Source organism: Convolutriloba macropyga, unplaced genomic scaffold (genome assembly GCF_964194025.1).
Source record: "Convolutriloba macropyga unplaced genomic scaffold, txConMacr16.3 SCAFFOLD_629, whole genome shotgun sequence".
NCBI lineage: Eukaryota > Metazoa > Xenacoelomorpha > Acoela > Convolutidae > Convolutriloba > Convolutriloba macropyga.
This window is the reverse complement of record NW_027449942.1, coordinates 7,482-32,649: the sequence shown is the minus strand read 5'-3', so window position 1 is coordinate 32,649 and position 25,168 is coordinate 7,482. Positions and strand designations below refer to the sequence as shown.

Here is a 25,168-nt window from a genome sequence, read left to right as displayed (position 1 = left end):
TCCTTATTCTATCCTCCTAATTTTCTATTTTAAGTACTAGAGACTGATTAGATTTTTTTCTAATCTCCAACGCCAATAATGTAAGATCAACCAGTTGAGCTGTCAGATTTGTTGACACATCTACAACTTTTGGCACCTCTGAAAAATTTGTGAGCCCAGCTTTTGTATATGCTGAAATGGCTCCCACCAAATTGACTTATCTCCTCAAATGTTTTGGCGCCGAATACCACATAATTTTTCACGTGTAATAATTAAATCATTCAATTTTACAAAAAAGACAAAAAAAAATTTGAAGACAAAAAATGGGATCTTTTCCGTTTGTCCCCCCCCCCAGCTTAGTGGGTGCATATTATCTGCAACCCCCAGATGCTCGTGCAATATTTTAACATAATGATTTACTATGTAATCACACGTGCTCTGTAACTGGGGGGAGCATAACGTACTGGGGGGGGGGGGGGGGCACAAACGGAAGAGATCCAAAACATGAAAAGTGACACAAAAGTAGTTTTGAGACGGTTGGTATAGTTTTAAACGAAAAAAGATTTTTTGGAATTGCTAATTGTTTTGTAAATGTTTGGGGCGGTTTTTAGCGGTTTGGCAGTTTGGGTGTTTTGTGACGATTCTTAACGATTTTCAGCGGCGAATTTTTTAATTTTAAATGCATCCTAATGGCAGCAGCGAATTTTTTTCACCGCCTTCACCCCGCATTTGCTGCTAAAAACCGCAATTTTTGCAACCCTTCACCGATTTCAACCGCATATCTTATATTTTTTGCAATAATTAGCGTTGACACCTCAACCCGGTTTGCTTTTTATCAAATGCTTTAAAAAGGTTCAAGAATACTTCTCCTTTTACAAAGTCTAAGCCACTTAATTGAAATTGCGCTGCCCCTTTTGTGCATTTATTACTGTAAATGTCATGCAGAGCTCAATTTATGTCGTATTTTTGGATAAGATTCATTATTAGATGCACTTCCTAGGTTGAGGTATCAGACGGAAGTCAAGTATTTCCAAACCGAAGCTGAAGTCAAGGTGAAGGGGGGCGTCGTACGTTAACATATTACACACTATAGAAAAAAAATAAAAATGCATAAAAGAAACTCCAGACATGAGCGCTAGAAATCCTCGAAACTAATACACGGAGTATGCATATGAACGCACGAAACAAGTGGACGCAATACGGCCTGGACATAAGCAATTCTTGTCGGCAGCAGTCTGGACATAGGCACTTTCCCTCTGGGATGGTCTGGACATGCTCGATTACATCTGGCACCGCTGCTTGGATTAGCATCATATTAGTCATGCTTTTTCTGAGAATCACTGCGTTCTAAAAATCATGTGACGTCGGTTCAAAATAACTACCATGAACACAAATGCTGACAAGATATATAATCTCAGTTTTGATTATGATTCTATAACAATGATGTCGATTATAATGTTAGACTGTATTTGCTTCAATTGTGATGTAATGTCGATTCAATTGTCATTCAATGAGCACCAAATTACTAACAGGCTCATAAATGTACAAAGATTGATGGCTATGAACAAAAAAATAAATGAATAATAGCCACGTTCTAGATTGAAACAACACTTAAAGATAGAAGTACCGCGAGATAACGCACCTAAAACGCCAAAAAACAGCATGTGAAAAAATGGTTTTATAAATAAAATATTAATTAACAAAGAACTCTTTGCACGAACAATCAAAGTGCTTGCTTGCACTAAAAAAGGTTTAAAAAAAAGAGTTGAACTAGGAATGAATACACTTTTTAAAGAGGAGATCGCACAAAATTATTCAGCTTCAAAACATAGGATTTTGAAATCATTGATTGTGTTTTTGTTATAAATCTATTTTAAGTCGGCAGAAATGCATTTGGTACTAAAGAATTGGCTTATGCAACAACTTCAAAGATATGAGGCCATGAACCCCCTTGTTCGATACTTAGTTATTCAGTAGTCAATTGGCTTGCAAATTTAATAGAACATATTTATTAATTACCGCACAGCAATACCTGGGGCTATTATTGGCCTTCTCTTAGTTTTTTACAATTCAAAGAATTTGAATTGTATCGGAGCGCTGTTTTATTTTTTAAGATCTGTTCACACATTTTCATGATTTTTGAAATCAAATTGGAGTAGTGATTTTGGCCACGCCGAAACAGGTAGTGGAGCGAAAAAGCGATTGGTTTTGGGTCGTGAAATTTTTTCGCTCTAAATTTAAAGTAGAGTGAGAAAACGGTGTTTGAACAAAAATTCGCCTTCTTGTTAGTGGTTTTTGTTTCACATGCGTCAATTTCACTGACTTTTACTGTTTTTTTCGATTTTTTGGATCGGATTTTTTTCTGAATGTTTTTCCCAATCCATTCATAGTCCGTTTTAGGTCTAGTATTCTGTTTAATCAGTGAAATTTCTTTGAATTGTACGTCAGGACTTGTTTTTTTATTTCGTCGTCGCGATTTTTGTTACGACCACATGACGTCACAACCACTTCAAATCTGCTTTTTGATTATTCTTTCATGCAATTTCAACTGAAGTGCGTGCGTGACGTCATTTTTCGCTCTTAGTGGAGCGAGTTTTTCTGTTCATTCACGTGATTAAATTTTTGGTCACACTTGACTTACCTCACTCTCAAAATTGACTTCCTCACTTTGAAATTGACTTTTATTTACTTTAATTCGAAGAGATAACGTCAAATGGGTGTGTGTCACTCTAAATGAAGGTTATTTGAGAGCAGCTAATAGAGGCAGCAAAAACTTTTACAGATTTTAAATCAAAATATAACATATCAGCCTTCAATGAAGAGGCAAATTTTTTCGGTCTGTCTTTTTTACTTTTTTTGAAATTGCAGATCTACAAAGCTATTGCGGCTATTTTCTGGCAATCTGCCGCTATGTTTTAATTTAAACAAACAATACAAATGTGTGCAGTGTAAGTTGGATTTAAATCTAATTTGTATTCGCTCTGTAAATCATTGCAAAGTCATAATAATGTCAGAAAGACGAAGAATGATGTACAGAGGAAATCACATGATGTGAGCCAAAGTTGATTACAGCAGAAAATAAAAGTGAAAAACTTGGGCAAAAACCAATGGGAATTTTGTGTTCGCCATAAGCAGCGACCCGGTTGGAGGGTTTACATAAATTTTTCAGGCAACAAACGGGACAAATTTCAACAAAAAATTTTGAAGAAATGAAAATTACCTAAAATCTACATTTAAGCAGTTGGTTGCAATCTTGATATTTTAGGAAAATAATAATTTGTTTGCCAGCTAGTGATTAATGCAGTGTTGAATAGAGAACGCAACAATTTTTTTACGAAAAATTTATGCGGGAAAATCAAAGTATTTTCAAAAAACATAAGCTATGAAGAGCTAACTTTATCAAGGACTTCTTCAATTTTAAAAAGGTGAAAATCAAAATTTCCAGAAAAAATTATAGCAATAAAAACTGTGGACGATCAGTAGACCACAAAGAATTAAAAACCAAGTTTTGATCTGAATTACAGAGTTATGAGATAAGTTTGAAGTTTGAGATATTAGTAAGTTATTAGGATAAACGCATGTTTAGAACTCGTTTTAAGGCTCAACTGAAACGTACATAAGAACACATTTTTTTGATTGGCTGATTCCTGGCAGAAGGAAAAAAAATAGTCTAAAAAATAAGCGTCTGATAATCTGCTGCGTCAACTTTACCCCTAAAAAGCGTCCCAATTGCATCAAATATGGAGTGATGTAGCTGCGGACATTTGTGTGCCTAAGCAAAAACACTGTTGACTTTTTTCGGTACTACAAAGTTGTTGATTTCGTTTTTGTAAACCACCAAAAAAGAGTACATTCAATACGGCCGAATTTGAAAAATTTTGTGTAGTTTAAGGTCACCACTGCCCACTCAAATTCAGAAAACTGTAATTTTTGTAACCGGTTAGCCAATATACTTAACTGATGACTACTTGGACATTTTTCTACTGAAAAAAACAGCGTTTCCAGAATCATCAGGCTATATTTTTCACTGACAGCTGACAACTGAAGACTTTTTGAAATGACGTCATTTGAATTAAACAGAATACTAGACCTAGAACGGACTATGAATGGATTGGGAAAAACATTCAGAAAAAAATCCGATCCAAAAAATCGAAAAAAAAACAGTAAAAGTCAGTGAAATTGCCGCATGTGAAACAAAAACCACTAACAAGAAGGCGAATTTTTGTTCAAACACCGTTTTCTCACTCTACTTTAAATTTAGAGCGAAAAAATTTCACGACCCAAAACCAATCGCTTTTTCGCTCCACTACCTGTTTCGGCGTGGCCAAAATCACTACTCCAATTTGATTTCAAAAATCATGAAAATGTGTGAACAGATCTTAAAAAAAGAAAACACCGCTCCGATACAAATTAATTTTGATATTCGAAAAACTTAGATGCATTAAGACTCAGGACTCAAATATACATAAATGATTCACACTGTTTGCTTCAAATCACTGTCGATTTTCCCAGAAACTGAAATACACAGAAGAGTGATAGGAATACTATTTTTGTTCTGATTTATTGTATCATTGCAGTCATTAGAAAATTGATTGAAGAAATTGATTAAAACGATCAATGCTACATTCTAGGGGGAGGAAAAGATAACTCAGGTAATAAATGAGAAAAATATCAATAACTGGGACTGGGTGAAAAACAGCATGCATGTACTTGTTTAAGGACTTTTGAGCATAAATTATGAGATTTGAGTATTCCTGAGATTACTTAACCACGTCGAACGCAGATCTCCTGTCTTTTTTACGTAAGATAAGCAACAGCAACCATGTACATAAGATAAGTTGCTCCATCTGACAAACTTTGTACGCCCACTCGTGTTTTCTTTGAAAACTATTTTGGAAGCATGGTTAACTGAAAGTTGGTTTGAATATGGTCTTGGCCAGCGCCGCATAGATTTCTAGACAAAAATCGCAGTCGACTTTGATCGAAGGCCTCTTTCTTGAAGGGATGGTCTAATCAGAGGTGTTTTTGAGTGCAGTTAGAGCTCACAAAAATTGTCGAGTGTATGAATTTCACACCAGAACTCATTTAGATGTTTTTATTGTCACAAACGAGAACAATTTTTCAGGTGCGTCCAAAAAACCCAAGGGATAACCGCAAAGCAACAAATTAAATACGGAAGAAATTTTGACATATTCTAAATATCACCAGGTTGCTTTTCTAAATTTAATTTGCTAGAAAACGGTTAACTCATACCCAAAAATAGTTTGTAATCAATCAACAGATATTATATCAAAGTGCATGCTTACTCAATAAACTTGATAACTGGAAACCAAAATATAAGCCAAAATAGTCAAGTATATTATCGTTCAAAAAATAGCCGTCCCGAAACTGTTTTTTGGGAGTCAAAATAAATTGATAACATAGGGAACAAAACCTTTCACTAATTTTCAAAATTGGTAATGTTTTTGATGAAGAGAAGGAGGAAAACAAGTGTTTCGCACACATTCAAAAAATTTGCCACAATTCCGCAAATCTAATTTTAATTTAACAGTAATGTTTGTCAGAAAAAACTTTTAATTAAACAACGAAGAGGCTAATACGCATTTTTCAGCCACCGTTTCTAACGTGAACATCAACAAAATTTTGAGAGAGAGAGAGAGAGCGAGAAAGGTAGGGGTGAACAAAACGTACGGCTTTTTTGAAACAGTTTTTTTTATTTTGAACTTAAGTTTACCGGATAACGGTGTCTGTCTCCATTCAACTTAACTAGTGTTAGCGAGGTTGGGGGATTTTTTGGTCACCTAAAAATGTTTCACTTTTAGGCGCAATTTTGGGCTATTTTGCAACTTTTTCTGTTGGATGCTATTTAGTAATTTTGTAATCTTTTCGCTAAGATCATCTTTCAGATGATCTTAGTTATTTCAGTGACTTAGTTGGTCGTCACAGTATGACGTCACAATCACTTCAAAACTGCTTTTTGTTCATTCAGTCATAAATTTTTGACAGCAGTCGGAGCGTGACGTCATTTTCACTCTTAATTGAGTGAATTTTTTACCATAGAAAGGTTTGGATTGTATTGATGTATCTTTTTTAAGATGTTTTCCAGCAGTTTTCTAATAAATTTAGAATTATTAACGGATAAAGAGTTGAAATGCAGCTGTCATTAAGTGCAACAAACACCCTCAGTTAGCTTGAATAGGCCATAAGGTGCTTAATGTTGTGAAGTTAATCGGAACGTCTATATAAATCTGAAAATGTCAATTTTGAAATTTTTACCACAAAATTCTGCTGTTTTTCTTGTTCTTTGTCCTTTTCTTAACTTCTGCTTATACAGGAGTTTAATTGAACTTTGTTTTAGCTCCTAATAGCACTGAGCAAGCTAGAACTGCTGTTCAAAACTGTTTCATGAGTATAGAAATTGGAAATGCAGAGTTAATTTTAAAAATTTGCAGTATTTTTTGCAACTTTTTCAAGTTTTTTGATACATTTTTGCATCTTCTGATTTTTTTTGGTGTCTAGGACCCAATGAAATGCTTTTAAGGCTTAAAATGGGTGAATGAATAGTTTTTAATGACAACAAAATAGTTTTAAAGATAATAATATAAGCAAATTTATAATTTTTCTTCTATTTTTTTTCTATTTTTATTTCAATCATACTTTAGAGGCCAATTGAGCATTTCCACGCTTGTCTTTTTCTTTCATTTTCTAGACTGTGTTTGCATAAATTTGGATATGAGGATATTGGTTGAAAAACTTATATATAATTCTTTTTTGAAATTCGTTGTTTTCGACCTATTTGTATAGCAGGTCTGCCAACAAGTTTCAAGTTTCTGCTGAACTGTAAATTTGTTATCAAAAATATTTGGTGCAAATGTGATATTAATTGGATGACGTTAGTACGAATGTTTTGGACAAATTTGCATCAAATCTTTACTATTCTAGTATTTGAAATTGTAATTTTCCATTTTCTTTTACTCAAGTGGTCAAATCTGTTTTGAGGATGGTGCTGCCTTCACAGGCAAAATAAGGGAAATGCAAATTTTGTTTTGATAATACTTACATCAGGAAGATATAGCGAATCTTCAGTGTTTTTGCTGTTTTTGTTGCCTATAGATGCATACCCGAATATCCAGCAAGTTTTGATTTCCTTTCTCAATTTCCTTTTCTTTGGCTTGGTAGAGTTTTGATTGAAAATGACAATTTTCAACACGGTTGTCCTGAAGTTGAATGCATTTTGATTGCCGTTTTTGTTGTTCTCTAAACTATGTTTGCCGTTTTGATTCGTAATTCTTATTTGGTCTGCTGCTTAATTAATCCAGTTTTTAGTTCTTCATTCATATCATTGGTTCACATTTTTGGTTCACATTTCATTGGTTCACGTTTCATTGGTTTCATTTTTGGTTCACAATTGACTAACTTCACTCTCAAAAATGACCTTTCACTCAGAATTGAATTCAAGGAGTTAAATTCAATTGATAGTGTGCGTCAGTCACACTAATTAAAAGTTTTTAAGAGTAGCTTATAGACACAACAATAAGTTATACAGACTCTTCTTTAAAATATAAGAACCATAACATCTCAGCGTTTAAAGAAAAAAGAGCGTTTAAAGAAAACATCTCAGCTATATTTTGGCAATCCTCCAACTATGTTTGTTGCCATTCAAAGTGCCCAATTGAGGGGATCTTTTGACGCGTCATTTGCTTTACAGTGTACTTCAAATTTAGATCAAAATTTGTTCTGTTTTGTTTCTGTTCTGCACAAAGTTTTGCGACAAAAAATGCCATAAAATTGAAAACTGTTTGAATTTTTTACTATTCTTCCTCAGAACAGAATAATAAACTGAAACAAGAAAACAATTGATTTCTGTTGCTTCAGTTGAGTTAAAAGCAACTGAAAGAAAATTGATTATTTTTCATTTTCTATCGAAAATATTTTTTGGAACCACAACTACAACTTAATTAAATACAATTGATTGCTCAACTTGAAAATTTGCCTGAGAGTCAAAATTCGCTGATGTTACTACAGAAAACACGTAAAAGTAACAACGTCTGACCAAAACACGTAAAATTGTCTGGTATAGTAAAAACTATTGTCATTCACAAGTAGCAAATTTAATTGTAATGGTTAAGCAGGAAGAAGCTTCTCTACACACTATATCAAGACAAGGAGGCTCGGTTATGTGCGTTCGCACATAAAGTTCCCGCCCCACTCATCCACATGAGAACAGATAGAAAACCCCAAAAATTCAAGTAGTTTTTCAAAAAATTTAGTGTTCGAAAAAAATATTGCCTCCAACGCAAACATTTCAGTGGATTAAAAAATACCGCATTAGATTGTTGATAATTGCCATTATTAGGAAAGCGAGTCAACACGAACGAAAACAACAAACATTGACTACATCCAAAACTTTACGTCCATTTTTTCAAAAAAAATTTAAAAACAAAGTCCAGATAGCGTCAGATAAAAATAAACTGAGCAAAATAACTTATATTTTGATCGAAACGATATGGGACCATACCATAATAAGGCTTGGTTACAATTTGACAAAAAACAGCAAAATTTAATGAATTCGATTATATTTTTAAAAACAATTAGTTTTAAGGTAAGGAAAACCATTAGATATCAACTGAAATTATCCAAACTTTTTAATCACCATTGCTATGAAAAGAGGGCTTTAGGACCTGTCTGAATCTATTTTTCTTGCGGTTACAAAAGGAACAACAAATAGAGACTACAAAAAAATTAAAATGAATTTTGTGAGAAAACGCTGTCGACGCCGTAAAACCATTTTCTGCAACTCAAAAAATGTTTGGTTGTGCCTTCTTGAATGCCAATTATTTGCTATGCAAACTCTCAGTAATGGGGATAGGTAAAAAAATTGACAAAAAAGCTAAGATAAGACAAAAATCTTAAAACTAAGATATGCGTTTGTTATTTTCAAAGTCATAAGAGCCAATAGCTACGAAATGAAATAAATAAGTAGATTCGATTATTTGTCCAAGTGAAGCGCTTGAGAACTGTGGGTAATCAGAATATGCCTTACGTCTACAAAAATAACGTCAAATATAGACAAAAATCAAAAACTAGTTACTTTTCTTGCGAAAAATTAGTACCGAAGCCAGTAAATTCATAACGAATTCTTTTTAAAAAGAACCTTAAATTTTGTACACTTGCACCTTCCCTCGACAAAAAAATGTCATATGTGACCTCAAAATAACAAGACTAGGTAACAGATAGACGAAAATGAACAAAATGAGAAATTCGAAATTTTTCGAAAACAAATTTTTCGAAGTCATGAAAGCCATCAGCTATCTACTCAAATCCGAATATAGGCTCAATATTTCCTCCAAAAAAGACAATGAGACCTGTCATTGTCCATGGAACATCTTACGACGGAAAAAAACAAAGTTAAAACGAAAATAATAGAGGAATGTGAAAAATTATTTAATTGCTCTCAAACGAAGTTTGTAGCAATTATATTAGTCCTGTCGGTCTTTTTCGCAATTTTTCGCTAGACCGATTTTTCGTCTGACCCTTTTGACTTTTCGTCCTTAAAAACGGGATCAACAGGTAGCGCCCAGTGGGCATTAAGTGCTCTTAGAGCCTTTTAGATCTGTTTTAGCTCAAACTGTTTTGGAGACTTATACTTATACTTATGGTGTGGAGGGCGGTTCTTAGAGGTTCAGTCACCTGCCCCCTGTTGATCCCCCACCCCCACTATTGCCTCCCCCCACCGCGCTGTTGCCCCACCCAACCCAATGTTGCCCCCATCAGTCTCCGGTGCACCCCCAACCCCCCCCCCCCCCCCGTGGCTGGCTATTGACGAAGCCATCCGGTCGCCAGTCGTTTGAGAGCAATTCTCCCGACGTTAGTCGGTTATGTTTTAATTTCTTCGAAAAAGGGGTGTCGAAGCCGTTAAAACCATAATCTATGCCTTTCGAGACTTTTGGGCATCTTCAATTGTGCTTTATGTTGAACTCCAAATATGCAAAATGTGAACTCTAACTAATGTGATAATATGGCAAAACGAGAAAAACGTGAATTGGCCAGTGCCTAAAAATAGAAAAATGTGAAATGTAGGAGTATCACAGCCAGAAAAACATAACTTAAGGCATAAAATTGCAAAAAAAATGAAATTTATTTCATTAGAAAGAAGAGAAGAAGAAACATTTTTTCACTGCCGACATTAAGCTACATTTTGACGAAATTAAAGAAGGATAATGTCAAATTTCAATGAGCTACTGTTTATTTGAAATCAGAACATTTTTAAAAGTCGAAACGACCTTTCGAATCTTTCGAGTAAAGAAACCAGATAATTAAATATGAAACTGATTAGGAAGCCGGTTGGACCTATCAACAGTGAGCTTTGATTTGAATTGTTCTGTTCTTTAACTAACATAACAAAGATCTTTTTTCAGAAAAAGACCGACTGATTACAGTCCAATCTATTTTGGATTATAGTATATTCGACTAAAGTTACAAAAAACGCGGTGATTTCGGCTTTTTTGAGGCTAAAATCCAGTTGAAAATCAATTATTATGACCTGCTCTGACCATCCGTAGTAGTTGATCATTTTAGATTACTGTGATTACGACTGTTTTGCACTCACACCGGTAAAATAGCTAAAAATTAACACCAAAAACGTGGCATGTTAGAAAATTGAAAATTTTCACTCAACATTTGAAAAATTAGTTTTGACTTCAGAATCAACTTACAATTGTTTCCAAAGTCTTGCCAGACTTGTAAAACTTGTCTTATGACTTGCCCAGCACTGAAAAAAAACGAAATAAGACTAGAATTAAGACTTGTCTGGTATGGTCAAGTTCTTTTGGAATGATCACCTGAGCAAAAGTAAGGAAAAACAAATAATGGATGGTTTTTGCAATTACAAAACTGTAAGGGGATGAAAAAAGAATGAGAACGAAGTGTAAAATTGATTTCTTAAGCAAAAGAATTAATTTTAAGTGCAAATTTTCAAGAACTTTCTTGGTTTTGTGATTTAGCGGTCGTTTTTAAATCATTTTAAGCATATATAACACTTTCAGATGCAGTTCCGCTTTGTTATATTGTGCATATTGCGAGCACTTTGTAATTGCTCTTAAACGAAGTTTGTTAGTTGCTCTCGAACGAAGTCTGTAGCAATTAGATTAGTCCTGTTAAATTTCTTAACATTTGTTAAGCAATTTTTTGCTCGACCTATTTTTTGTCTGAACCATTCGACTTTTCGTCCTCATAAACGGATAAAGAAGTAGCGCCCAAATTCTTACCCCTGCAAATCCCAAATTGTTTAGGCATTTAGAACGTGGCACTGTGCAGCCAATCCCCCCCCCCCCTGATTGTATTTTTTTCTAATTTCCTGTATGATAGCTTAAACACCTTAAATATATTGCTAATTTTACGATAATTTTAACGGAAAATACCAAAATTGATAAAGAATCAAATTATAGTCAAAACGCGACCCAACTGCTCTTTTCTTTGGAAAGTTTTCTACCTGTTTCAAATACAACACTTGCACACTATTCAAACAATTCGGTTAAAGTAATTACTAATTAAAATAGAATCTAACCATACTGTTCAGCCACTACTAATTGGCTGATCAAATAAGAGAATAAATTCATTACATACATAGTAAATGTCAAGTAATAATCTAAATATTTTAAGTGCCTAGGGCATTGTCGGTACCTGCGAGGCATTTGATTCCTCGTAAATATGCCCTTTGACTATTATTAAACATCTGAGAGATCAAAAAAATGACACATTAAGAAATTTGGCAGATAGATTTTGAAAAACCCCCTTTTGCACAAAGTAAGTGCTAATTGCTGCACTTGTGGATATGATGAAATTCGGTTCGTCAGTTTTTCAGTTTTGGGTTTTCTCCAGTTTCCTCGAGCTCTGCTTTTTTAAAGTTTGATAATTCTTTTCTTGATGGTTCATGTTGTTTCGATATAGTGGCACCAGCATTTAAAAATGCTGGTTCTTAATTGCAGTGAATAATAAAATAAATATAGCGTTCAGCCGAAAAAGGACTGATAAATCGAGTAAACTGCGCCCTTATTCGATTGTGAAAGAATCATGCCAACAATCACGGGCCGCTGAGGAATGGCCATGGCCTGCGAGGCATGGCCAAAGGCCATAAAATATATGAATAAAATTAAGGGTTGAAAACCTGACACCCTTCTGCAGTTAGTCAGTTATTATTTGAGTTTCAAATCCAGTGCTGGTGCATTTCTACAGTAGTTGCCCGTACTCAAACACCCTAACTAATTAGAGAGAACATGACATCAAAGAAAATTCAAGAAAAAAAATTAATTTTCAACCAAAATTTTGGAATTTTATTGAATCACATGTACATAACTTCTGTGTCTAACTGCTGTACCATCAAATTACATCCAAAACCTGCGGTTCTGGGGTAAGGTGGAAAGTTTGAACATCTATGCGTTAACATGTTCCTCTTGCTCGTCAGGACTCCTAATAGGACTATTGATTACTTCGTTTGTTTTATCTGGCTCCCCCAAGGTATTTTTATTTCCCCCACCACTGTTTGGCCTCATTGACTGTTCCAAATTTTTGGTCGAAAAAGTATCCAACAGGTTATTTTTTTCAACATCCTCTAGTTCACTTTGTGTGTTTTCTTTCGACATACCGGCAGGGTGGGAATCATTTTCTGCTGACTTTGTGGTTTCTCCAGCATTTCCATTGTTTTTGGCTTCCTGGGGTTTGGCTTCTGGAGTTAATTCTGTTTCTGGAACAAAGTCATCGTCGTTAGCGTAACTATTCTCCTTCGTAGCAATCGGATCGTTACTCCACGTTTCGTTTTCGTTTGTGTTTGGTTTCCCGTCCGGCTCATCTGCGCCCGTAGAGCTTGATACCTGCTCGCAATTGTTGACGTCATCGGATTTTGGGGGTTCTAGGGTTCCTTCCATGACATGCTGCAACATTTCCAGATCTTCCAGAGAACTGGCGCTTCGCTCGGCATTGGTTATGTTCGTATTGCTGGTTTCGATTTCTGGAACACGAAGCGAACCGGTTGAACGTTGAGAAATAGCAGATTCTGGTCGTTTTGGTGCCTGAGATGTTTTTGACGAGGGTCGAGGGGAGTTTGAAATCGATTGTGGGGTTTTGCGACCGTCGTCAAACTGATTTGCGGAAGACTTTCGAGTGACGTCAAAAGTTGCCTGGCTGTTTTTGGAACCCGGTCGGGATGTCTTTTTCACTACGGGCGAATTCCTGCCAGAGTCGCCATGAATGGTCATTGACTTAACAGATTGCTGACTCTGTCGGCCACTGTTAATTTCGGCTAATTTGTTCTCTGGAAGTGTTTCAATTGGCAAACTCTGTGCACTTTTGTTACTTATTTTGGACGCTGGCCTTGAATTAAAGTTCGTTATGCTTTTTGTCGACTTAGCCGAACCACTTCTGCTCTGAGTCTTTGGCTGAACCACGTCTGCATTTGGGACGGATTCGGTTGCTTTCTCGGACTTCGCCGAGGCAGGTCTGGATTCAGGTTTAGTTTGCTGCCGGGCTATAAAAGGTGCCATTGGGGCTATTTTCGCTGAATTTGACGATTCTGGTCTTTTAAAAGCGGAGTGAGCTCTGGACTGGGCTGAGCTGGGTCTTTTTGACGTAGCAGGCCTCGCAATTGGTTCGGGAGACTTATTTTTTTGTTCAAATTCTTGTCTTTGTTCATTTTCTGCAGGTTCAGTTGTCTCTAAAGCGGTTCCAGCAATTAACAACGTGTTTTGTTGGGGGTCTTCGCCGTTTGGTTTGATTAAGTTAGAGGACGAATTGTCGAAATCAGTGTTCCAGTCATTTTCAGCGCTGTTGTCATTCACGTTATTTTCAGTTTCAATTTCGTTTTGAATACTCCCACCAAGCTCCAAAATTTCCTGCTCGCTCGGGTTTACGAGAACTGTTGTACTCTCATCGCCGAGAAGAACCGAGCTTTCAGGAACAATTTCGGGTTCGTTTAGGTAAATTTGTTCATGAGGGTCATTTTCGCTCACACCTGTATGGGTCCGTTCCTGATTAGGATTTTCAGGTGCTTTGTCTTCGATGAAAACGGCGGATCTCTCGTTGTCGGGGGTCAAAATTCCGGGTTGTTCGTCTGCTGATTTAACATCAGGGTGATTTGAGTGCGAGGTCTCAGCTCGGGTCGCGGGCTCGGTTATCTGCCCGTTATCCTCTTCGAGTCCCGAATCATTGCTAGTCACGTGACTAGACCTCCTTTGGTTTGAGTCGTTTGTCGTGGACTGTTCCTCTACATCTGGTTGTCGGTTTTGTTCAGCTGGGTCGGTGCGGTTGGGGATAAAAATTTCATCATCAGGTTGAAATAAGTTGATTGAATTTCTAGTTTGATGTTTCAGCGATTGAACTAAAAAATTGAAAGAAGTGACCGAAAATAATTGATTTCACATTTATGCAGCATTTTTTATAGTTTGCTTCCAGGTTTAGACCTCATCTCGACTTTTGAAATGACCATTCTTGTCCAAAAAGTGGCATGAAAAGACAGCGCTGGACACAAATAGCCTATGACGCGACTCTTGTTGGAGCTGAGCTTAAGGAATAACAAGCTTGCATAGGCGGGGAAAATAGAAACAAAACACTTTCTGATGTCTTAGTCATTTAATAGTTATAGTTATAGTTCTAGTTCTAGTTACGGTTTGTCACGTGAGAAAAAAGAGAAAAAGGGGGAAATAACAAAAAACAACACACAGAACTCAACGTAGTAGCCGCAGAAAACGGCTGAAAGTATAACTCAGCAAAATATTGCAAAAACAAATTGTCTTGAGCAGTAAATAACGTGTTACTGTGTCTTGAACTAGAAATATTCCTGAGCAGTAAATTGTTACTGTGTCTTGTATTCAAAATATTATTCTTGAGCGGTAAATTCTGTTACTGTGTCTTGCATCAACGAATTATTGGAGCTGAAATTCAACTGTTACAACCCCAACTTCTGGTATTCTCAACTTGTGAGTACAAACAGCAAAAGCCAACTTAGGTTTAAATTTAAATATTTTTGCACAAACAGGTCTTAGACATATATCTTTGTCTTCGATTTGTTTTTTCTATCGGATTGAACTGGTATACATAAAGAGATCCCGTATTGTGCGATCTGTAGCAATCCAGTTCAAATTGATAGCTGAAAAAACTAAGATCAGCAAATAGTTACGAACTAAAATAGTTAATGCAACGGTAAGTACAGCAGAGCGGATATACAGTTACAAAAGCGAACTGCATAAACGAAGTATCCGGACAGATTTTGTAACCACTCAGAACGAACTGGGCGGTGTAAAACTTTCTTTGTGAAACACAAGGAGAGCAGCCGTTACATTTGGTCCGCCGACCCGGACAGTGGAATAAACTGCTGTCCAACCCCACAGTCGAATTGACGAAGTCATCGACGAACGAGAACAAAACCCAACGAACATTTCAACAACGCAAAGCCAATTAGGCAAAGCAAATAGGAACGTTGAAAAGCAAAACTAAATTAAAGCAAACAAATAAAGGAGCTGTAGAGGTTCAAGCTGCAGTCCCGAAGTACACAAGAAGTGACTCCGTCACAGAGTCAAAGCGTTTTGGATCGCCAGATCAACAACTTGCGAAACAAGTGGATTGAGAAACAGAAAGAAGGTTTTGAGCTCATTGATAATCGAGATCGACCAAGCAAGCTCAAGACTCTTTATCAGCAGATACTGCAATTGGACGACAGCATTCAAAAACTCGTGAATAAGAAATCTGAGACTCTCCAAGACCCAGATATTTCTTTAAAACGCAAACTTGAGAGAGAAAAATACTTTCAATATTTGAACGCAGAGTGGTTACCGTATATCCACGGAGAGACAAACATGTCAAGCCAGCAAAGCCAGTCAACTCTTCATGCTAATGAAGAGCAACCGCCTGCGAATAATGTGCAGCAGTTAGCACAAAACGTTGGAATTCCAGAGTTTAACCAAAACCATGGTAACACAAGCAATGCAACGACGAATACGGTTACACGGACAATCAACCAGGATACAGAAAACGCTTCGCAAGCATCTTCAGTGAAACGTCGGGTTGAAGAACGAATAAAAGAATTTGAAATTGAATTTGAAAGAAAGTTGCAAACCGAACGAGCACAATTTGATCGAAAGAGGTTGGATCTAGAAATGCAAATGAAAGAACTAGAGATGCAACATCAGCTTCGGGAAAAAGAGCGAGACCTAGAGCGCCAATTGCAAAGAACAGCATTGGAGAAAGATGACTTACGTTCTCAATCGACTAAGGCGCGTGACAAGTCACCTTTCAATTGGACCCCAAAAGGGAGAGATGTCTCGGAGTGGGCGAATTCGATGAACGACACGCAAACACCAATTCGACCAAGAGCTCGCTTTGACTTAAGCCCTGAACGGAATAAGCAGAGGCATTACCCATGGTACCCAAACTCTCGCGAACGCTCAGTAAGTGTTGAAGGGCGGGATATATCGCCGATAGCTGGAAGGCACTACAACACTGGACATTCAAGCAGTAGTTTACCAAAATTGAGGTTGAACAATTTTGACGGAAACCCGCTGGAGTGGCCTGAGTGGTCTAGCATGTTCATAGCAACAGTAGATAAACGCACGATTCCCGACTCAGAAAAAATGAGCCATTTGAAGACTCTGCTAACAGGCAAAGCGAAATCTGCAATCTCGGGAATGGGCTATTCTGGACAATTTTATAGTGCTGCCTGGGTCATTTTAGAAAGAAAATTTGGAAGACCGCATGTAATTATAGATGCGCAGCTCGAGAGCCTACGAAAAGCTAATCAAGTGAAACCTCATGATTCAACCAGCCTGATTAATTTTTCTGTTATTGTATCTAACTTCGTGAACGTGCTCAAAGAGTACAAACATATTGGTGACTTGCAATCAAGTTCGACATTGTACATGGCAGTTGATAAGCTACCTCAAGTTCTTAAAGAAAAATGGTGGTTCTACGTCGATGACAAAGACGAGGACTGGCCTGATCTAATCATGTTTGAAAAATGGCTATCACGAATGGCATTCGTGCATGAAGGTTTTTCAGCGTTTAAAGGGGAACGCAAAGAAGAAGACCGATGCAACGCAAATAGAGAAAAACAATTCTCGAAGACATCGAACTTCAGTGCAAGTTCGAACCTGCAAGAAACCAAGCAGACGCAAAGCGATCACTGTCCATTAGCCGATGGCACTCATAAAATTTGGAACTGTCCATCATTCAAAAACATGAGTGTGAATGATCGATACGTGGCAGTGAGAAAAGAACGTTTATGTTATGGATGTCTGGGAAAAGGACATGCAATCAAAGATTGCAAAGTCAAAGCGTGCGGTATAAATGGATGTACCAAAAAGCACAACAGACTGCTACACTCAGAAAACCAAATGGACGAGGGTAGTCACGCAGTTAATGTAAGCGCAGCAACAATCAACCAGAGTAACCAAGTTACTAGTTTTCTTCAAATAGTTCCGGTATCGGTTCAGAGTGGTGGTAACAGGTTGACTACCTACGCTTTCCTCGATAGTGGGTCTACAGTATCATTCATCGATCAGAGTGTCAAGGATCAACTACAAGCCAAAGGCACGGACGTTACCTTAAACATAGCTGGCATACATGGGACGCAAGATTTGAGGACAGAGAAGGTTCCTATCACAATAAAGGGACTACATTCAAAGGTGCATTCGATTGAAGCGTTTGCACACCCATCAATCTCGTTGGGAAACACAACATATGACTACAAGGAACTGAAGAACAAATTCAGACACCTGAATGTTCTCACTAACAGAACATTCAACCTGATGGAAGTAGGCATCATACTTGGACAAGATGCCTACGAAATTCAACGTCCATTGGACTATAAGATTGGAACACGAAGTGAGCCTTTCGCTGTCTTAACAGAATTAGGATGGGTAGTCAGTGGTCCTATGACAGGCAAGAAAAGTCAAAATGTTTGTCATTTTGCCTTCACAGAAGATGTGAAAGTGGCAGAAAATATACAATCATGGTGGGACATAGAAACTTATGCTTCCAAAATAAATGTTGTAAGTCAATCAAAGAAAGAGCGACAAGCTCAGAAGTTTCTAGAGAGCACTACAAAGTTTACAGGCGAGCGGTACGAAGTGGGCATGCTCTGGAATGAATCAGAACCCAGTCTTCCAAACAACTACGGCTCAGCCCTTGGTCAGCTCTACTCACTGGAACGAAGGTTCCAACGAGACCCAAAATTAAAAGAATTGTACCAACAGTCAATTGATACAGATGTTGAAAAAGGATTTGTGAAGATCCTTGGTAAATCGGAAGTCAAAGGCACTTTCGGAAAGGAATGGTATTTGCCACACCATCCAGTACTAAACCCCAACAAACCGGGTAAAGTTCGCCGTGTTTGCAACGCTGCAGCAAAATACAAGGACGTATGCCTAAATGACAAGTTGTTAGCCGGACCCGATCTACTACACGGATTAATCGGAACAATATTCAGATTTCGAGAAGGACCAATTGCCCTAACCGCAGATATTGAATCAATGTTTCTGCAAGTGCAAGTTCCTGAACGGGACAAAAGCTGCTTGAGATTCCTGTGGCGACCAACAATGAACGAACCTGTGCAAATTTACGAGTATCAACGTCATGTTTTCGGAGCAAAGAGTTCACCAACATGTGCCAACTACGCTCTGAAGCGAGTAGCGATCGATAACGAGGACGAGTTCCCAATTGCAGCAAAAACAATCCAAAACAACTTCTACATGGACGATTTCATCAAGTCAGTCGAAACACCTGAGGAAGCAATCAAGGTTTTCAAACAACTGCAACCTCTTCTCTCAAAACATGGATTTGAACTGAAGAAGTGGATCACCAACAGCGACTTGGTAACCAACGCAATCCCAGAGGACTTAAGATCAATCAGCAAAACAAAGCAGGTTGAAGTAGAACCCAGCCAGGAAGGGTCATCGGTGCTTGGGCTTCAGTGGACAATTACCGATGATAGTCTACAGGTTTGTAGAGGTACAAGCAAAGAAGTTGAGACCCCAATCACCCAAAGGAAGATCTTATCTCTAGTTTCTTCAGTGTTTGATCCTCTTGGACTGTTTGCACCATTCAGTGTCCATATGAGACGACTCCTGAAGAGCATCTGGACCAAAAGTGGACAACATTGGGACAACTCAGTAGAACCTAACGAAGAAGAAGAGTTTCTGAAGTGGAAGGCGCAGCTTCCAGAAGTAGCAGAAACCAGCATTGATAGAAGATACTTCAGCACAGCCAAGGACAAATGGGAACTTCATGTGTTTGCCGACGCATCTGAAGACACAATGTGCGCTGTGGCATACCTACGTTCAAAGCCCAAAGAATGCTCAGCAGACTTAGCATTTGTAATCGGAAAGTGCAGAGTCTCACCAATGCGACACCTTTCCATACCACGCTTGGAACTACAAGCAGCAGTGATGGCAGTGAGACTTAAAGAACAGATAGTGAAGGAACACGAATCGAAGATTCAGAGTTGCAACTTTTGGTCAGACTCCACTATCGTTCTGCAATGGATTCATAGCTCCCACCGTAAGCAACAGGTGTTTGTTGCAAACAGAGTAGCTGAGATTTTGGATACAACTAATGTTTCGCAGTGGAATCTTGTGAGTGGTCTTAACAATCCAGCTGACATCGGGACACGAGCGATCAATGTTGACGAACTTAAGAGAAGCGAATGGCTCACTGGGCCGGCCTGGTTGAAGCAACGAGAGAACGAATGGCCTGAACAGTTGAATTTAACATTTGCTTCAGATGAACAAAACGACGAAATGGTCTTCTCAGCAAAGGTTGAAGAGAAGAAGCCGATGATTCAGTGGGAACGATTCAGCAATTACAATCGACTAGTAAATACAATGGCATACGTACAGCGCGTATTTATAAAACACAAACCGGCAACAAAAACACTAAGTGTTGAAGAAAGAGAGGATGCACAAGCAAGCATCTTCAGACTACTGCAGCAAGAACAGTTTGCTGAAGAGATGAAATCTCTCAAGGCTGAAAAGGAAATTCCAAAAAACAGCAAAATTCTCCAGTTTTCACCATTCATAGACCAGCAAGGACTTATTCGAGCCCAGGGCAGAATAGGTAAAAGTGAATTGAACTTCGAAACCAAGCATCCAATACTGTTACATTGGAAGCACCATGTAGTAGAATTATTCTTGCGAAATGAACACAAGAATAGTCATCACGAAGGTACTGAACATGTCAGAAACATAGTTCAGCAGAAATTCTGGATCCTAGGCATACGAAATGCTTTGGGATCGATCAAAAACAAATGCATTAGATGTCGAAAGGGAGGAGCCCAAACAAAGGCACCAGTAATGGCAGAACTACCTGAAGAACGATTAGTCGCATCAACAGTGTTCTCGAATGTGGGCGTAGACTATTTCGGACCATTCACAGTAAAGATTGGTCGAAGAAACGAAAAGCGTTGGTGCTGTCTATTCACATGCCTTACTGTACGTGCGGTACATATAGAGATTGTACCAAAACTAGACACTGATTTTTGTCTGAACGCAATTATGCGATTCATTGCACGAAGAGGCAAACCGGTCAAAATGATTAGCGATAACGGGACAAACTTCGTTGGAGCTGAAAAGGAACTGGCAGAGTATATAGCAGCATGGAACAGGGTGCGAATTGAAGAACATCTGATTCAACAAGGTATCAGATGGAAGTTCAACCCACCTGCAGCACCACACTTTGGAGGAGTGTGGGAAAGATTGGTTAGGAGTTGCAAGAAGGCAATGTACGCAGTGCTGGGCAACCGATCAGTCACGGAGGACGTTCTGTCAACCAAGATGTGTCTTGTTGAACAGACGTTGAATGCTAGACCGCTGACCCAGGTCAGTTCTGATGCTACCGATTTAGAAGCTATTACTCCAAACCATTTCCTACTTGGCAACAAGAACCTTTGTTTACCGTATCTATCAGGTGCAGAGCAATTTGTTGATCATAGAAAGCTCTTCCGACAAACACAAGCTTACGCAGACCTCATCTGGGACAGATTCCGTAAAGAATACTTGCCAACGTTGAATAGTCGAAAGAAATGGCAGACCACAACGGACAGAAGTCTTCAGCAGGGTGATCTTGTGTGGTTAGTGGAAGACAGTGACAAACGTGGATATTACAATCTGGGTCGAATAACCGAAACATTTGAAGGTTCCGATGGAGTGATTCGATCAGCGAAAATCCGAACAAAAGATGGATACTACAAGAGGCCCGTAGTGAAGCTCGCTCCAGTACTTCCAACTGACAATGATGTTTTCACGAAGGAAAACAGGGCCGGCGATGTTGGAGCTGAGCTTAAGGAATAACAAGCTTGCATAGGCGGGGAAAATAGAAACAAAACACTTTCTGATGTCTTAGTCATTTAATAGTTATAGTTATAGTTCTAGTTCTAGTTACGGTTTGTCACGTGAGAAAAAAGAGAAAAAGGGGGAAATAACAAAAAACAACACACAGAACTCAACGTAGTAGCCGCAGAAAACGGCTGAAAGTATAACTCAGCAAAATATTGCAAAAACAAATTGTCTTGAGCAGTAAATAACGTGTTACTGTGTCTTGAACTAGAAATATTCCTGAGCAGTAAATTGTTGCTGTGTCTTGTATTCAAAATATTATTCTTGAGCGGTAAATTCTGTTACTGTGTCTTGCATCAACGAATTATTGGAGCTGAAATTCAACTGTTACAACCCCAACTTCTGGTATTCTCAACTTGTGAGTACAAACAGCAAATACCAACTTAGGTTTAAATTTAAATATTTTTGCACAAACAGGTCTTAGACATATATCTTTGTCTTCGATTTGTTTTTTCTATCGGATTGAACTGGTATACATAAAGAGATCCCGTATTGTGCGATCTGTAGCAATCCAGTTCAAATTGATAGTTGAAAAAACTAAGATCAGCAAATAGTTACGAACTAAAATAGTTAATGCAACGGTAAGTACAGCAGAGCGGATATACAGTTACAAAAGCGAACTGCATAAACGAAGTATCCGGACAGATTTTGTAACCACTCAGAACGAACTGGGCGGTGTAAAACTTTCTTTGTGAAACACAAGGAGAGCAGCCGTTACAACTCTAGATCAAGTTTAGCCAACTTCTGGTTAGCATAGCTGAAAAATAAAAATAAAATACATCCCGGATTTACAAAAAAGCAGAGAAGGCTTTTGCTTGAAATATGGAAGGACCGTAAATTGTCTAGCTCGACTACTGAAATGCTATTTCTCGACACATGAAAAAATGCTAATGAAAAAAGAAATTACCTCGACTGGAAGCTCGGTTGAGTAATTATAGTAAATAAAAGTCCCCACTAAACCATTTTCTTTTTGCTTTAGTCACTAAATAAATCAAACACAAATTGTGCAATCAAGTTTGTCAAAGTGATTCCTGGAACAACCAAATCTGATTACAAAATTGTTCACAGATGGATATACCTGATTCAACGTTATGGATTAAGAATTGCCAAGTCTTAAATCAGACTTGGATTAAGAATTGCCAAGTCTTAAATCAGACTTGGATTAGACTTGCCAAGTCTCAGCCCAGTCTTGGATTAAGACTGCCAAGTGTAAAAAGTGACATGATCATAGTTCTGAATCAGTAATGAAATAAGACTTGGATTTAGACTTGCCCACTACTGAAATTGACTTGGCGTTAGGTCCGGGACTAGCCAAAATCCAGTTTAAAATGTTTAAAGTTAGGAGAAACAAGAGCAATCCGTCTAAAAAACTTCGGAAGGAACAAAATGACAAAATTGAATTTTCTGTTTGAGTCAAGTTTTTGCAAGCTAAATAAATAGGCGAGCTTCTTATATTCAGGAGTAAACGCGATATGTGAAAGAACTGTATATTTGATTAATCTGGAATACAAAAAATTGTCAACAAAACTATCTTTGGTCTCGGGTTTGTTCAGCTAAATAATTTTTTGTCTAGATGCAAAAACTTGGTTATTGAGGTCAAACAATCGGTTCCAATTATTTCAGCCACGTTATCAGTCATATCACTCCATCAATATTTGAGATAAATAAAACATATACGTGATATCAAGAACGGCGAGAGCAAAATTTTTTCCAGGCGCTTAACTGCTGTCGAACGACGTTTGAAGAAATTATTGTAAACGCGTTGGTCTTTTTACGCAAAATTTTTGCGTGACCGTTGTGACTTTTCGAACTTTAAGGCCCTTGAGTTATTCGGTTTTAGATGTTTAAGTTTCTCTCTCATTCCGCAAGTGTCCTCAGCTGAACTCCAGCGGCGGCAGTTCGTCACTAAAAGTCAAATGAAAAACAAACTGGTGAACTTTTTTCCACCCCCTCCCCCAACTGAAGCAAGTTGCAAAGATTTTAAGCTCCCAGTAGTTGTTCGAGAGCCATTCTTCCGACTTCAGTGTGTTTATGTTTTGGAAACAGATGTTTGTACATCATTTTTTAGAGAAAAAATTTGATATGAAGCAGGTTTTTGCTTTTTGACATGTTGCTTCTCTTGATTATCTTTTTTCCACTTATTAATTGCCGAACTGAAGAAAAAAATCGAACTAAAGAACTTAATGCTAAATTGAAGAAAAAAAAACAAACTGAACAAAACAAACATTTGGTCAAAACCCGTGCTTTTGCCTAGCTACTGGTTATTTGTAAACATTACATTCTATATATGAAAAAGACAGCAAGAAACTTCTTATTTTCAGAGGAAATGTATTTTTTCCTTAATTACGAACAAAAAATTGGGTACATGGATCCAGCTCAAAAATGCAACTTCTTCGATATTTTTATCAGGGGTAATATCAGGGGTATCAGAGAATCCCATTTTCTTTCAGCGATAAAACAATGTTGCGGCTGATATAGTAACTTGTTGTAAGAGTTTCTGCTGTGATAAAAAAGAAAAAGACTGCTTTAATTTGCAGCTCTTTCAAAAACGTTTACGGAAAATCTTAAATATTTCTCCATTTTCCATAATTTGTCACAGCTATTGCCAAAATTCATTGCGGTAAAAAGTTTGCTCCATTTTTTACGCATCTTTTCACCAAAAATGGAAAAAAACTTAACCGCTTCCAACCGCGCTTTCATGTTCATTGCAATTAATATCCATAAAAAGTATGGTAAAAGAATTTTTCATTGCAAATGCATCTTGTCATCTTGCAGTGATTGCCGTGAATCGTCATAGAACTCTGAAAGTTTTTTTCAATGCAGCGCTTATTTATTTATTAAGCAAACTACTATTTCAGTCGTGCTCACAGAACAGGAAAGTTCGGTATGAAATTATTTAGAGACGGAGTGCTTATCATTGTTCTATTGATAAGCTCCTTCAATAATTTAATCTCGAGCTTGAAGATCGGGAAAATGAAAATTTGAAAGGATTGAAAAAAGTCAAATGTATATCTCCCAATGACACTCACTTGGGGTTTCATCAATGATCTGTGCGTCGTATGTACCATGTGTGGGCGTACTCGCTCTTGGCTCCGTGGCTGCTGTCGTTTTGCTCGCCCCACAACCCATGATTTCACGAATCTGAACCCTAACTAAATATAAACTGTCAGTCACAACTCTCCTTTGATTATCACTCCAAACTGTCAGCTCGTTTTGAAATCTCAAATACTGGAAATCTAATAAAAATATCTGGAATTCAAACTTGTGAATATTTCTTTGGATATATTTTTCCTAGTTGCATTGATATTGAGGACAGTTTCTGCCAAAATCTGACCTCTAAACAACTCTCCCTTTTTGATCAAATAACATTGAAATTTTGCGTTAAATTTGAAAGTGGCAGTTTGAAAAGCATAGAAAATTAATGCTCAGTTTTGATGATTTGGTAACAACGGAGATAATCTTTCCATTTGAGTTGATTTTGAACGACAAAGAAGCACATTATTTAACAAAGATTGAAATGAAAGCCTCAAACGGTAATGTTTAGCAGATGCTTTTTTGCTTTTTCCATAAATTTGGCCCGTTTTGTTTAGAACAGGTGCTTTTTCCACAATTATAAATATACTTTTTATCCACTGTTTTTTTTCCAGCGGCAAAAGCGAACAGTAAATTATTAATCAATGTACGTAGACACTCTGATTATGGAGCGAAAATAGCCAATTTAGCCTAAAATACGTTCAGCTATCACTTAGACGAAATAAAATAACGAAAGATGAATTTTTTCAGATATCAATTAACCTTTTCAACCTCTTTTTCAA

General features: G+C 37.5%; 1 protein-coding gene across 1 annotated transcript; it reads right to left on the bottom strand.

Moving 5' to 3' along the window:
• Nucleotides 1-12,270: 12,270 nt before the first annotated feature.
• Nucleotides 12,271-24,913, bottom strand: LOC142355447 (uncharacterized). The gene is made up of 2 exons (XM_075407630.1): nucleotides 24,383-24,913; nucleotides 12,271-14,350 (listed from the first exon to the last, which is right to left on the bottom strand). The coding sequence occupies exons 1-2, from the start codon at nucleotides 24,480-24,482 to the stop codon at nucleotides 12,411-12,413; spliced, it is 2,040 nt and encodes a 679-aa protein (XP_075263745.1). The 5' UTR covers nucleotides 24,483-24,913; the 3' UTR covers nucleotides 12,271-12,410.
• Between the last annotated feature and the right edge of the window lie 255 nt (nucleotides 24,914-25,168).